Below are 15,610 nucleotides of genomic sequence, written 5' to 3' on the forward strand. Positions count from 1 at the left end.
TTATTCTAAGACTATGTCCTTCTTAACTTTTTTGTTATTAAAGAAAACTTTCTTGTGAAATAATAGCAATAAAAGAATCTGATTACAAAGTCCTCCATGATTTTGGACAGGCCAATTCTTTAGTCTGGAGCAGTTGTACATCTCCTTAAAAACAATGAGATCCTTTAAAATTTATTTCTTCTAAATAATTTCCTATATCCTACCATCCTACACTCTGTTACAATGGCATCCCTAATGGTTCAAAAAAACTCAAGTTATAGGGCCTCCCCAGTGGCTCAGCAGTTGAGCGCTGGGTTGCGAAGCTGCCCGCAGGGTCTGCAGTGGCGGTTCGATCCCTGGCTGCTCCCCGGCCACCGGAGGAGGGTCCCACATGGCGCGCAGACCTCTCCTGCCACCCGCTGCTCCCCTCAGCAGTGTACTTCGGCCCTTCTGCCTGCTCTGATCCCCACCCTGGCTCTGGTGAATTCTCTCACCCTCCTGTGCTTCTGACTGTACCCAGTGCTTGTATGTATAAATCAATCGATCAATCAATAAATCTAAAAAAAAAAACCAAAAAACTCAAGTTATACATGATTTTCAGGTATTGAATGTTATCATCTCATCTAGAGAAGCAGTGCTTGGATACAATGGCAGCATCTTTTAATCAGGCCTTCTTTTCCTTTCCCTACTTAACAATTTTATTTTATCAATAAGCACTCCATAAACAACATAGATTAGAATTATAAAGCCACTTGAGATTTGTATACTTATCTCCCAACCACACCCACAGGCTGGCTTGCCAACACCTCCATGATGGAGACCTCAACAGCTCCAGAACTGGATCCTAGTAGCTAGGGTCACCGCTCCCTTTTTTTAAAAAAATGCTTGTCATTAAACCCCTAGGATCACTAAGAATAAATCTAATCCTTCTTCTATGAAATATCACTTTCTAATTCTGAAGCTAGACAAAAATCAAATTTTTCTTCCAACAACTTAGTCTTCTCCCACTATTCCCCTTCTCAGCAAGTGACAACAGCATTCACTGTCAGTCCAGTCAAACACAGAGGTCAACTGTATTGATCCCATTTCCAATTATTAGCATATCGCATTGGCACTACCTTCCATAGGTAGCAAATACGACCATTTCTCAACTCTTCTATCCCTACCATTACTATTACCAGTCTTACCATTGCTGTAAGAATCTTCTAACTGGCTTCCATATGCATTCTTACACCCCTATAATCCATTCTTCAAAGAGCAGCTAAATTCTGACCACTCTCTCTAATCTTACTCAATTTTCATCCATTTGTGCTTACTTTATTTTTTTTTACTAGAACTGTTTACTAAATGATGGTGTAGTGTACATGTATGTATGTATGTCTTCATCAATAATAAAATAAGCACCATTCAGCCAAGAATTTTGTCTTATCAACCATTCTAATTCTATATGTAAGCATATAGGTACATAATGCCATCATAATCTACATATCTAGTAGCTTGACACAATAAATATTTACTGAATAAGGAACAAAGTTCCTTGGTCTTCCCATATAAAACATCCCCAACTTTTCAACCACTCCTAAGAGGTCATTTCAAGTTCTATCACCATTCCAATCTTTTTTAGCACTCAGTAATTTAATCAAACCCTTTCACCCCCCCCAAAAAAAACCCCAAAAAACACAAAGTGCTACCCTTTCCTGTGGGTGTAGCCTACAAGGCTTCTTTCAAGTTAGACAAGAACAGGACACCCGATTGCCCTGGGGCAATGGGTATACATCCTGAGGCATGACCGGGAACACTCTGGGGGCCGGTGACTGATATGCTTTGTGCCCCAGGGACTGATCATGGACCACCTTGCTAATTAGATTGGAGCCATGGGTAGGAGTGGGGTGTACGTCATTGGACTCAACCTTCCTACAGCCCAAAATCCAGTGTTTAGTTTGACTCACAATTCTCTGTCAATAAAAAGGCCAAAATCTTGCTCTTAAGCAGCATCCTACATCCTACAGTCTGCTCCATGACTCAGTTTCTTTTCTTTACCATTGCAGTGTTGCCCAATGATGCAACACTCAGCCAAAATAAGTCTTATCCTAAAATTCAGTATCTTACTGCTTGTTACACAGAGTTTAAAAAAAGTTCAAGATTTAGTATTATCTGACAGGTTATACATCAACAGCAATCATCAAAACTATTTTGGCAAATGTAAGCCCATAAAGAAAACTCTTTTAAAAATCAAAATAAACTGTATTTTTGGTTTAAGTTTAAATCAATAATGATTTAGAAAATATTGTCAACTTATTTTTTCTGCCATTTATGTAATTAATAAAGATGCCTCCAGTTAACTGCTTAAACTAGCCCCTTAAGTCACAAGATACTAGAGTATAATGCAATTGAACTTTTTAACACAATAATGATAAATAATTCTGTAATATTACTGAATATAACAACTAATTCAATAATTATGCTATTGCTGGTCATTTACACTGCTTTCAAATTTTGGCAAACCTTGGACTCAACATTTTTATGTTTAAGTACTGCAAGATCTAATTTTTTTAAGAAAAATAATTTCTTAAAGAAAAATTCTGAGCCTCCCTTGTGGTGCAAGGGGTTAAGCACCGCACTATGAAGCAATCCGCAGCCTCTGCAGCACAAGTTCAATCCCCGGACGGCCAGGGAGAAACCACAGAGCGAAGCAGACTTCTCCTGTCTCGCCTACTGCTCCCCTTGTTAGAGGGAAAGGATGTCCTGAGCTAATTTCTAAATGACCAAAGCCATCAAGACACTGGAAATGACAAATCCCATCATCACCAAAGGGAGGGTTGCTGGGACCTGAGGGTGGAATTAAGCAGCCAGCTTTGGTATAAAACCAGGTACGAGGGCCTTGGGGCTCCCTTGGCTTCATGGCTCTTGGCTCTTCACCAGCTCTCAGCGTGCCATCGGGATTCCAGGTCAGTGGAACGGGTAGGATGCATTGAAGACTTTATATCCCTCTTTTCTCCCTGAGCTGTACATTTCCTCATTCCCCTTCCCTTGTAAATAAACTTTTTGTTAAGCTTTTGTGTGTGTCTGCAGTGTAAGTCCCTTTTAAGTGTGAGGTTGAGGACCCACAGTCAGGCAACCCGTTGTAGAGCGGGGTTGCCCTGTAACACCCTCAGCAGTGTATTTCAGTCAGTCTGCCTATTCTGTTCCCTACTCTGTCTCTGGTGAATCCTCTCACCCCCCACAACTCTGGCCTGTACCCCAGCTCTTGTATGCATAAATAAATAAATTAAAAAAAAAAAAAAAAGAAATTCTGGTGAGTAGAAAGTATCAAATACCTTTAACTGTTTCACTGTTTTTTCTCTCAACTCTATGTTACCCATTATGGTCAGAGTGATTTCAAGCTACAAAATATAAACTCTCCCTCCCTGAAGTTAGCACTGAGAATAGCAATTGCTTATAACAAATTGCATCTGGGTAAGCCTGGAAAAAGCACATGCCATGCACAGACAGAAGACAATGTCTTCATTTATTCCCTATTTTACTGACCTTAAAAGGAAATCAGAGAACCCCATCTACTTAGATAGCCTCATAATTTGCAAAAGTATAATCACATATATCTGCGTGTTATATGATTCAAGGGTAGCCAAAGGAAATTACAAGGTATCTGTTAGAAATATTTTTGCTTACCTTTTTACTTCATTTTGTGACTCATTAAAAAATATCTAATATGCTAAACAGTGACATAACCTACAAAAATTGTACAGAACTATTGCTGTCATCAGATTTATGAACAGATGAACAGCAAGGAAAACACAGATGCAGGAACATGCAGATTTAAAAAGTCATAAGAGATATGTCAATTTTTTTAGCATGGGCAAGAATGTAGTGTCTAGAGGAGTAAACTTAGGTGATAATACCTTAAAGAGACACAATGAGGTACATTAAAAATCAGGCCAGTAGTTACTGCCGGATAAAGGAAGAAAGCTTTGATTAGGTTGGAAAACATGGAGGGGTATTTGTGGTGACTGGCATAATTCTACTTCTTGACCTTGGTGGTAGTTATTATAATGTTCAACATATACATATAAGCTATATATACCTTTTCATGAATGATTTTCTATTCATGTTTTATTTTGGAATTAAAAGATTTTTAGGGCCTCCCCTGGTGGCGCAGCAGTTGAGCGCTGGGCTGCGAAGCTGCCCGCGGCCTCTGCAGCGCCGGTTCGATCCCCGGCTGCCAGGCGAGGGTCCCACATGGCGCAGACCTCTCCTGCCACCCGCTGCTCCCCTCAGCAGTGTACTTCGTCCGTCTGCCTGCTCTGCTCTCCCCTCTGGCTCTGGTGAATTCTCTCACCCTCCCGCACTTCTGACTATACCCAATGCTTGTATAAATAAATAAATAAATAAATAAATAAATAAATAAATAAATAAATAAATAAAATAAAAGATTTTTAAATGTTAACAATAAATGATATAGTAGAGATACAAAAGCTATTCTCCAACCAATAAATAAAAGCCAATATTCTCCCTCTTTTTCAAGGCAGGATAGAAGCTGACACTAGTAAAGCATAATTACAAATGATAAATATTTGCCTGGAGTCTAATACTTCACTGTAAAAATTTACCCAACACCCCCAAATTACAGTGAACATTACTTTATCAATATTTTTGGTTATAAAAAAAAAAAGCCTGCAGGGCATCCATCCCTGGTGACGCAGGGGTTAAAGCAGCGCTATCAAGCTATTGCCAGTCACTGCAGCAGGAGTTCGATCCCTGGCCAGGGAGCTAACCCACATGGCACAGCAGACTTCTGTCTCACCCGCTGCTTCCCTCAGCAGTGTATTTCAGTAGATCTGTCAGTTCTGCTCCCCACTCTGTCTCTGGTGAATACACTCACGACCCCCACATCTCTGGCCTGTACCCCAGTTCTTGTATGCATAAATAAAAATAAATATTTAAAAAAAAAAACCAAAATACCTAATGGAAGGGACAGTTTAGCTTTGGAAGTGGCCAATGAATGTTCATAGAGACATATGATGTTATATTGCTAAGTAAGACAATATATTTTTTTTTTTTTAAGATTTATTTATTTATTTATTTATTTATTTATACAAGCACTGGGTACAGTCAGAAGCGCGGGAGGGTGAGAGAATTCACCAGAGCCAGAGCGGGGAGCAGAACAGGCAGAAGGACCGAAGTACACTGCTGAGGGGAGCAGCGGGCGGCAGGAGAGGTCTGCGCGCCATGTGGGACCCTCCTCCAGTGGCCGGGGAGCAGCCGGGGATCGAACCGGGGCCGCAGAGGCTGCGGGCAGTTTCGCAACCCAGCGCTCAACCGCTGCGCCATCGGGGAGGCCCCAAGACAATATTATTTTACTAATTCCACCAACAACATATATTTCAGGAAAACCGCATAAATAAAACTAAGAATTGATTCCTGGTCTTGTAGACTAAGCTATTTAGTTAATACCCTAGTTACTGAAGCACATATGAAACTACTGCAGTGTGGAGAAGAGTCCAGGTAAATAAGAGAATTTTAATTACTGTTACTAATCTCTGCTACTTACCTCTCTTAATTCTGCAATTCTCCGAAGTGATTTATCCTGACTCTGACTTAATATACCCTTTAATTAAAAAAAAAAAAAAAGTTGGTTCAAAAAACTGTATGACACAGTAATACAAAGCAAGTCAAAAATAATTATTTTTACATTACAGATACATATCTAAAAATAACCTAAGAATGATGGGCAGGGATGAAAATACGAAGGCCATGGTCATGTTAAAAGTGTATTAAATCATGATGTTTACAAACTTTTTCCTGTCTATGAGAGTGGCTATTCAAATCACATAAGGGCAAATAAAAGTTTGTTCTACTGTATGTTAATTTAAAAAAATATTTTTTTAATTATATCACATTTTAAATGCAATTTATCTCACTGTAGCCTATAATGTCAATTATTAGTCTGTTTTAAAGATTTTTGTGAGTTAAAAACAAAATAGCCCTTTTCTACATTTGAAAAAATAAAGTCCAGGAGAAACTTGCAAAGAGAACTACAGATTGCAAAAGTAGCAACCATACATAAAAATCCCGAAATTAAAAGTTCTACTGAAAGATGAAATTACTCATTCTTTCACCAGGGGAGGGAGAGGCTTCTTTTCACTAGTTGAGAAAACAAAGTAACTGCATATTCCTGCTTATTCTTGTACAATATAAATAAATAAAGGTAAAGGAATGGAGGTAATCTGGAATCTCATCGGTTTGTGGATTAACAATCACAAAATGAGGGAGAGGGATCAGGACAGGGGTGGGAAGAGCAAAAGGGACTATAAGATGGTGCATGAGGAATTGGTGGTGGGAATTTCATAGGAAATCATACATTGTACAAAAATGAAGGATGATGTAATAAATATATATATAAAACAATCATAAAATGTAAAAACAGGTAGGCAAATGGTTTGCTTATGAGCCAGGGAAGTGTAAATGGGTTGTATAAAACAAAAATCAAATATTAAGTCAAAATTTTAAATGCAGGAAGATGCAATGCTGAGAACAATGCAACACTGTAATGCATTATTTACATGCACACACTCAATAGTTTTAACTGCCCAGAAGTACACCCGACCTCTTCTCCCTATCTCTTTCAAGCTGTGCAACAATGAAGAAGCAAGCCTTTCTTCCTCCCAGGTGTGGCTTAAGGACTAAAATACACAATAATGCCTGACATAAGTAAGAGCTCACTAAATGCTATTTAGCCAGTACAAGTAGCACTGATAATAGTGTTGGCAATACTTAAATTTTAATTTTATTATATCTATTGCAAGGATGTTTGCCTATTTAATAAAGAGGCTTCTAGACACATACACATGGTCATATATATATGTGCAGAAAAGAGCACATATTATCTTTTATCTCCAATGCTCTTTGTATTTGGGACTATGCAATCATAATTCTCTACTGCCACTTAGTGGCAGTTAACATACATCTAGAAATAACAATCCATAGATAATTCACAGAAACCAAGAAACTGAGAACCAATTTACAGAATATTAATATTAATAAGACAATGGGGTAAACCAGAATTTATCTGCCCCACTTTGATATAACTCATGCTTAAGAAAACATTATCAAACTGAAAACTCTATTTGTAACAATCTAATCTTCACATTTGTTATTAGAATACTGATTCAACACATATAACTAGGGTCACTATTCTGAACTGATTATATTCCATACCAAAGCCAGAAAACTAAATACTGTACCTTAGTGAAGATTAACATTTATGGCATATTAATCTTCTTAAATTTTTTACTTCTAAAACATCAAATCATTTTACAAATAGTTTTGGCTATGTAATTAGTGCCTTTAAATGTGACAAAACACTAAAACTGTTTAAAATAATTTTTATAATAAAAAATAAGACTATTATTTGATAAATAACACAGCAAACTTATGGTACAAGTGGAAAATGAAAGGGATATTTCCCCTTAGCTCTGACACGTGAACAATCATCTGAGATATTGGGTGGGACATCTCTGGCCACAGGATATGGCGGAGCCAAGGTCAGAGACCCAGAAGGGCTCGTAAGAGCTTCTTCTCTTTAGATACTTAATCTCAAAATACAGAAGAAAGGATGTTTGGGTTTATAGTCTGATAAAAGGATAAAGAACAGAGATGTCTGTGGGTTTAAAAATGTAGAAAGGAAAGTTTAGAAAGTTGTCTTTTTACCGCTAAAGCAAAAATATAACCTGCAGAATGAGACACTAGGAAATAGGCGTAAAAGAAGCAAGCATGCCTAAATCCAAATACCTTCAACACTTCAGGGATTAAAACTCCAGCCCAATCCTAATAGAGGTGAAATCTCTAGGATTACTTAACAAAATCTCCAATAATGGTAAAACAAGTTAAACATTTTAATCATATGAAGAATTACTGAAAGTGAGCATTGTAACTATCTTACTCAAAGATCCTTTCTAATTTAAAATTACACACATCAGTATCAGTCAACAAATCACTTACCTGTAACTTTTTTTTCTCCCTCTGAAGAGTCTGATAAGCTGTAACAAGCTAAAATAAAGAAAGTCACCAATATTAATTATTTCTAAATAATTATAATTTCCTAAATGCTGATAAAATATCTCATTATGAAAGTCAAAAGAAATCAGAAGGGGCCTCCCCAGTGGCGCAGCGGTTGAGCTCTCGGTTGTGAAGCTCCCCGTGGCCTCTGCGACACCGGTTCAATCCCCGGCTGCTCCCCGGCCACCAGAGGAGGGTCCCACATGGCGCGCAGACCTCTCCTGCCGCGCGCTGCTCTCCTCAGCAGTGTACTTCGGTCCTTCTGCCTGCTCTGCTCCCCGCTCTGGCTAGGTGAATTCTCTCACCCTCCCGCACTTCTGACTGTACCCAGTGCATGTATAAACAAACAATCAAATAAATAAACAAATAAATAAATAAATAATACATGCCTCTTTAAAAAAAAAAAATCAGAAGAATATTTTTAGAGATAGTTCAGCCTAAATAGATGCATGTACAGTTGAAGCTATACAATACAGAAAACATACTTCTAAAAAATTTTTTAAAATGACTCTAAACACAAAGATATTAAATCTCTAAGTGACTTTACCTTAGACATATACCTTTTTAAATTACAGTACCTAATTCATAGGTGGACATTACAGCCAACTTGCCTAAAGGCAGGAGGCTACTTAACCTATAGTCACAGACCACCACCATTAGTAACCAGCATGACCTAGAAATAGAAATTCTTGAGCCCCAACTAAAGCTAACTGAGTGAGAGTTGAGAAGAAGAATGTGTGTTTTAACAAGCTCTCCAGATGATTTGGACTTTAACAGACCACATAATTGATCTCTAAAAGTTCCGTTGGGTTATAGGACCGATCACTGTGACTCTGTAAAAAAAAATCCTAACCAATAGATGAAAACTGACAATTCAAGTATTAAAAGGATGTTTAACCATTAAACTTAAATAGGAAATTTAAACATTCTAGCACAACTCAATGAAATTATGGTTTAACAGATCTTTTTATTATACAGCATTACTCATGTGAAAGTACATAGCTCCAATGAATTATTTGGACACTACATTAGAAGTGCCAGTGTTCTCTGAAGTGAGAGGTTATAAATTTTTTTTTTTTTTGCTATTTAAAGAGCAGGTTTATTAGAAAAGGGATAGGATAGTAAAAGACGTTTGCATAAACGCAAGCAGGCAGGAAGAGCTTCCCCAAAAGAGACAGGTTTGCTAAGAGAGGGCTGCAAGGTTGCAGGCGGGTGGCACTGAGGAGAGCTGCCTCCACTGAGGGAGGTCAGTGAAGAGAAGCCCCGGCATGTACAGGTCACAGGCAAGCAGGAGGCTGCTGCCCTGTGGACGGAGAGAGTTGGTGAAAAGAAGCACCTGCACAGTCACAGATGAGCAGTGGAAGTGCTACCTAGAGGTTGTAAATTTTAGGAAGAAATAACCCCACTCCTTAGAAGGTCCATTCTAAGCCTTGCGATTTTCCTTGGAAAAGGCTGGTAAAATATTTGTCCCAAATGCTTTCCATCAATGTCCCAAATCAAGAGGCAGGTTGCAAGAAAAAGTGAGTCCAGCAATAAAGATAATACAAAAAATAATATTCTGCCTAAGACCAGGACCCTCCTCTGGTCCTTAAGACCAGGTAGGAAACGCTCAAAAAGTGAGTAGTGACGGAAGAGTAACCCAACAATAAGATGTCATTACAGTACAATTTCATCCTAGGTACTTACAGTGGCAAGGAAAGGTAAAGATAAAGATTATGGGTTCTTTTCAAATCTAATAATCTGTATCACTTTACCTGAGGGAGCAGAGAACAGTAGAAACAAAGACCTAGAATCAAATCTATAATGTCAATTGCTACCTGAATGACTTTAAGTCAACTAATCTCTATAATTAAATCTCTATGAGTTTCTAATCCCTATTCTGTGAAACAGAGCTAGTTAATATTACTTCACAGAGATGGTACAAAATTAAATGGCACTATAAATATAAAATATACTCTTACACACTTAAATACCATTTACACTGCTGTCCCAGCCTTAAACTTAAAAGTCCTAGACAAATTAGTGAAAATAATACAAAACTTTCTTCCCTTCTTTCACTAATTGCTATTACTATTTGACTTCTATTTCCGTGGTTGGCTAAACTATTGAGCCCCACATAACTGGTTACTAGCGGTGGGTAGTCTGTGGCAATATCTAGTTAAAGACTTTCAGAGGTACAGAGGTCATTTGGTAAGAGTCTTAGTGAAAGATGGGAAGAAATTTTTGTACAAGCAAATAAGTAACGCTCCTACCTCAGAATATTTGCCTTTGCAGCCATTCAACCGTCGTTCCATTCTCCGCAAACACTGAATCAAATGTTCTTTGTTGAGACTGTCTAAATTTCCTAGCGAGTCTTCAGCCTCACTCTCCATATCAGAGGGTGGATCAAAGGCAGCAGCAGCAGAGTCCAGGTCAAGTCGATTCAGGGACTCTCTGGAAGATGTTCGTACCAAAGACTCTTTAGAAGAAGATCGGAATAGAGATTCCTTTATTGGACTTCGAAACAAAGACTCCATGGAAGGTACCCGGAGCTGGAGCTTCTGTGCAAAAGACTGTATATCACCTGACTGAAACCAAAATCCAACAGAGCACGTGGGTTAAAATCCACACATTTGGACTTTATAATCCCCTATCAGCAGTAATTATTAAAAAGCTCTAACAAATTCAGTTTATATTCTTGACATTTTAAATATTTTCTGAAAAGCAACAGACACCTCGTTGTTTCTGAGAAAGTACTGCACCTGGTCAGAGAACTGGGATATAGGCCCTAGGTGTCACCAAGCAGTAGAGCGAACTTCACTAAGTCACTTCCCTTCAGTTTGCACATCTGTAAAAGAGAAGGAAGCCATACATTCCCAGCTGACCTCACAAGTATGCTATGAGGATTCATCTATACAGTGCCTTAGATGTTGGAGGCAGCAGCCATCTGTCACCAGTACAGACCCAGTGCCTAAAATGTACATATAGACCATGAAGCAGAAAGTATGAGGCTGAAATCAAGTGGGCTTTACCACTATACAGCGTGGTGATTCTAATCACTCTTCTCAACAAAAGAAGGGAACCAAGGGGGAGAAGGGGTAATGAGCCCATTTTTTTTTTTTCAATAAGAGACTGCTAAGCAGAATGGATTAGTGCCATCCAACTTTGCCCTACTTACCATTCTGTCTAATGGGAATAAAATAACCACTGACAAATCATGGAGGGCAGTTGAGCTAAAGTCCCTGTACACAGATCAGTAAATGTGATGTTAGTAACAGTGATTGATAAGCAGGACTTACTCTCTTAATTTAAATAATTAATTTTTAAAAATAATATAATTCAACAAACTGTTCTAAGTATCAATATTTTGTTCAGATGAGAGCAATCAATATTGAACAGACCTTTCTAGAAACTCATTCTTATTAGTAGAACAAAGTCACCTGCAAGATCTCAAAGATGCCAGCAGTGAAAATCTCAGGGGAGGAGACTGCAATCATGTGATAGGCAAAGAATACAGGAAAACAAAAAGATTTTCTTTAGTAAACAATTTAAAAAGTCAAACCAGGAATACTTTACCCATGGATTTTAGATTTAGAAAGACATGATTAGGCAAGGTAGAAGTACGCAAGAAGGGGTTTGTGCCACCCTCTTCACAGACACAGAAATTAATCACAGGTTGTTTATAATAGTAAAAAGTGGAGGCCAAACAAATATTCATTACAATGAATAGGAGGTTTAAGATACACTACTAAAGAAGAAAAAAAAAACAGATTTTAAAACAATATATTGTAAACTAATTTTGATTTCAAGTAATTACAATACTTACTGTTTTGTAATTACTTGAAAAATCATTTTTCAATTTTTTATGTAAGTTTACATAAAACCCCTTAGAATCAAGTTAAGGACATCCAAAAGTTAACCATGAGTGGTTCTGGGTGGTAACATTTCAGATGATTTTTATTTTCCATTTTATATTCCCCCATACATTCTAACTTTTTCCATAATGTGTAAGTTTTACCTTTATATTGAGGGGCAGGAGAAGAGGGAGGGTTTTATAGGAAGAAGAGAGACCCTCATGTTCAAAAATTTTAAAGAACCACTTTCTTGTTATTCCATTACCACCCACTTCTAAGCTATGTGAAAAATAGTTTTTAGTTCATACAATCTTCTTGTAAATTGCCCTAGGGCAAATAGGTGAAGCAAGTTTGAATAAGACTAGAAATAGTTGTTATTTTAGGGTCAGTCAGAAGCTGAAGAACAATGTCAAAGATATGTATTTGTAGAAGCTGATAAACCTAATAGCTGTCCTATCTACAAGATTTGGGAGTGACATGTTTAAGTAGAGTGATTAGGCCTGTCGGCTGCTAAGAAGACTGTCTAAATTCAAATCTTAGCCCCATCACCATGCTCTTTATGACCATGACCAAGGTACTTAACCTCATTACTCATTTCCCCCTCTGAAAATGAGAATGATAAAAGTAACAATAATGATGATAATAATACCACACACCTTACATGGATGTCACTAGTAGCAAATAACACAGTTAACAATTATCATTATGAAAGAAAGGAGCTAAAACAAAAGACAAAATTAATAAGGATGCCATCTACAAGTCTAGGTGACAGACACTGCTGGATACTATAATGCAATAGTTAAGCACAGAATATGAAACCAGCTGTCTTGGGGTCAAGTATAAACTCTATCATTTACTGGAAATATAACCTCCAGAAAGTTACTTAATCTATTACTCTTTGCCTCTGCTTCTTCATATGTAAGATGGGAATAACAATAGCACTTTAGCTCAGAGGGGGAATGTGAGGAAAAATAAACACACATAAAGTACTCAGAAACATGACTGATTCAAAGTAAAAAATAAATACTACTTATCAACCAATATTTTTTCCTTTCCACCAGATTCCAACTTTGTTCAGGGTAACAATATAACCAGGCAAAAGCATTCACCTTCCCAAATATAATTCAAAGCCACAATGAGTTATGAACTCACATCCACCAGAATGGCTAAAATTAAAACTATGGAAAACACCAATTATTAGGTACATGGAGAATCCACTTTGGAAAACTATTTGTCAGTATTTACTAACACAAAACACGTGAACACACTCTGAACTAGCAATTTTCACTACTAAGTGTATTTCCAACAGAAATACATTCAACGAAAAAAGTAAACTATAAAGTTTACAACAGCATTATTCAAAATAGTACCAAACTTTAAATTACTCTTGATGACAACAGTTCAGAGCAGATAAATTACAGCCTGTTCAGTAACAGATTATTATACAGCAAAGAGAATCCAATGATTACAACTACAAGCAAAATTATGGATGAATCTTACCAAGCACTAAACAAAAGAAGACAGACACAAGAGTAGTCACTCTCCATTACATTTACATAAAGTTCAAAAACAGGCAAAATTAACCCATAAAATTAGAAGTCAGGATAGTGGCTACTCTTGGGGGTAAGAGAAAGGGAACACAGGGTGTGAATAATTTCTGTTTCTTGATTTTTGGGTGTTAGTTACAAAGATACATTCAGTTTGCAAAAATTCAGAAAGCTATATAAAGAATATATCATCTCTGTATGTATGCATCATATTGTGATATATTACATTTAAAGTTTTTTATCCAATGATCCATACTAAAAGAGGAAATCTACAGTATAAACCTTCTAGGGAGATATTATCCTGCTAACAAGGAGTCTGCCTTTTGTCCTCATCTTCAGTCTTTCCTCCTGACTAGAACTAAGATGTTAATTCTGGAGACCAGTTTGTAATTATGAAGATGAAAGGCGTTGATAAGGACAGGAAGCTAAAGGGAGTTGGGGGTGTGGTAGAAAAAGCAAAGGGTTTGGGTTCCTTAATGACTTTATCTTCAGGCCTTCTAACACCTGAAAAACCACACACCCATTGCTGCCCACTGTTGTAAGGTTATTGATGCCAGAGACATTCATCAATTTAAAATTCATTTTTAAAAAGATGAATGTGGGGATTAGAAAAGGAAAATTTATAAGTAAAAATGAATGAATTACATCAGTAACTTTTAATTCCTTCTTGTCTTCACTTTAGTTTGTTTTCAGACCCTTTTTTATATCTCCAACACTGTTTTTTTTCTTATTTTTGTGGGACCCTCGCCCGTGGCCAGGGAACCAACCGGCACTGCAGAGGCTGCGGGCAGCCTCGCAGCCCCATGCTCAACCGCTGCGCCACCAGAGGAGGCCCTCCAACACTGTTTTCTTTTTTCAGACCTTTATCCTCCATCAGCTGGATTTTAAAAACATAGTGAAAGAAGCCTTCCACAAAAGAGTACCTAGGGCATCCCAAGTGGCGCAGCGGTTGATAGCTGGGCTGCGAAGCTGCCCGTAACCTCTGCAGCGCCAGTTCGATCCCCAGCCGGCGGGCAAGGGTCCCACATGGCGCACAGACCTCTCCTGCTGTGCCCGCTGCTCCCCTCAGCAGTGTGTTCCGTCAGTCTGTCTGTTCTGCTCCCGTTCTAGCTCTGGTGAATCCTCTCACCCTCCCACACTTCTGACTGTACCCAGTGTTTGTATAAATAAATAATCTTTTTAAAAAAAAAAAAAAGAACATTAAAAGAGCACTTAATTTAGGAAGCCACTAATAGAAAGTTCTAAAACAAGAAAAAATAATCTATGGGGGGAAAATAACAGGTTGCCTCTGAAAGGCACGACCATAAGAGAACTTTCTGGGTGTAGATAATATTCTGTAATCTCTGTGGGTTTGGCATACAATTTGTCAAATTTAGTCAATGTACATGTAAGGTTTATTTCATTTTGGATGAATTTTACCTCAAAAAATACAAATATTGGGGGCCTCCCCTGGTGGCGCAGCGGTTGAGCGCTGGGCTGCGGAGCTGCCCACAGCCTCTGCAGCGCCGGTTCAATCCCCAGCCGCCAGCAAGGGTCCCACATGGAGTGCAGACCTCTCCTGCTGCATCCACTGCTCCCCTCAGCAGTGTATTTCGTTACTCTGCCTATTTTGTTCCCCACTCTGGCTCTGGTGAATTCTCTCACCCTCCCGCGCTTCTGACTGCACCCAGTGCTTGTATAAATAGGTAGATAAATCTTTAAAAAAAAATACAAATATTAAACTCTAGGTAATGACATACAAGCTGAAACATTGTGGGGGGAGGGTACTACGGCCTGCAACTAACTCTGAAATGCATGAATAAAGCAAAATGATTAAAGGACATATAGAGGAATGTGCAGATGGTCTGATTTATGATAAAGGAAGTATCAGTGATAGAATCTAAGTGGTGAGTACATAGGTGTTCCCTGTAAAGCTCTTTCAACTTTTCTGTTTGGTTTAAGTTTTTCACAATAAACTGTTGAAAATGAAAGAAAAAGGAATAGTACCTGGGCCTCCCTGGTGGCACAGGAGTCGAGATGCAACCTATGGAGCTCTCCGCAGCCACTGCAGCGTGAGTTCAATCCCAGGCCAGGGGGATACCCACATAGCACATCAGATCTTTCCTGACTCGCCTGCTGCTCCCCTCAACAGCGTATTTCAGTCAGTCTGCCTGTTCTGTTCCCCACTCTGTCCCTGGGAAACCCTCTTACTGTCCC

At 38.3% G+C, this 15,610-nt stretch overlaps 1 protein-coding gene across 3 annotated transcripts in view; it reads right to left on the reverse strand.

The window, feature by feature from the left end:
- Positions 1-15,610, reverse strand: part of GOLGA4 (golgin A4) — a gene marked incomplete at both ends in the record, with an annotated part of 94,366 nt that overhangs the window by 52,858 nt on the left and 25,898 nt on the right. For all 3 annotated transcript variants that reach the window (XM_084247004.1, XM_084247003.1, XM_084247005.1), the window contains 3 exons: positions 5,528-5,584; positions 7,978-8,025; positions 10,287-10,601. In XM_084247004.1, coding sequence (XP_084103130.1) covers positions 5,528-5,584; positions 7,978-8,025; positions 10,287-10,601 — 420 coding nt within the window. The remainder of the gene's footprint in view (positions 1-5,527; positions 5,585-7,977; positions 8,026-10,286; positions 10,602-15,610) is intronic.

This window comes from Talpa europaea, assembly GCF_964194135.1.
Source record: "Talpa europaea genome assembly, chromosome: 11".
Taxonomy (NCBI): Eukaryota; Metazoa; Chordata; class Mammalia; order Eulipotyphla; family Talpidae; genus Talpa; species Talpa europaea.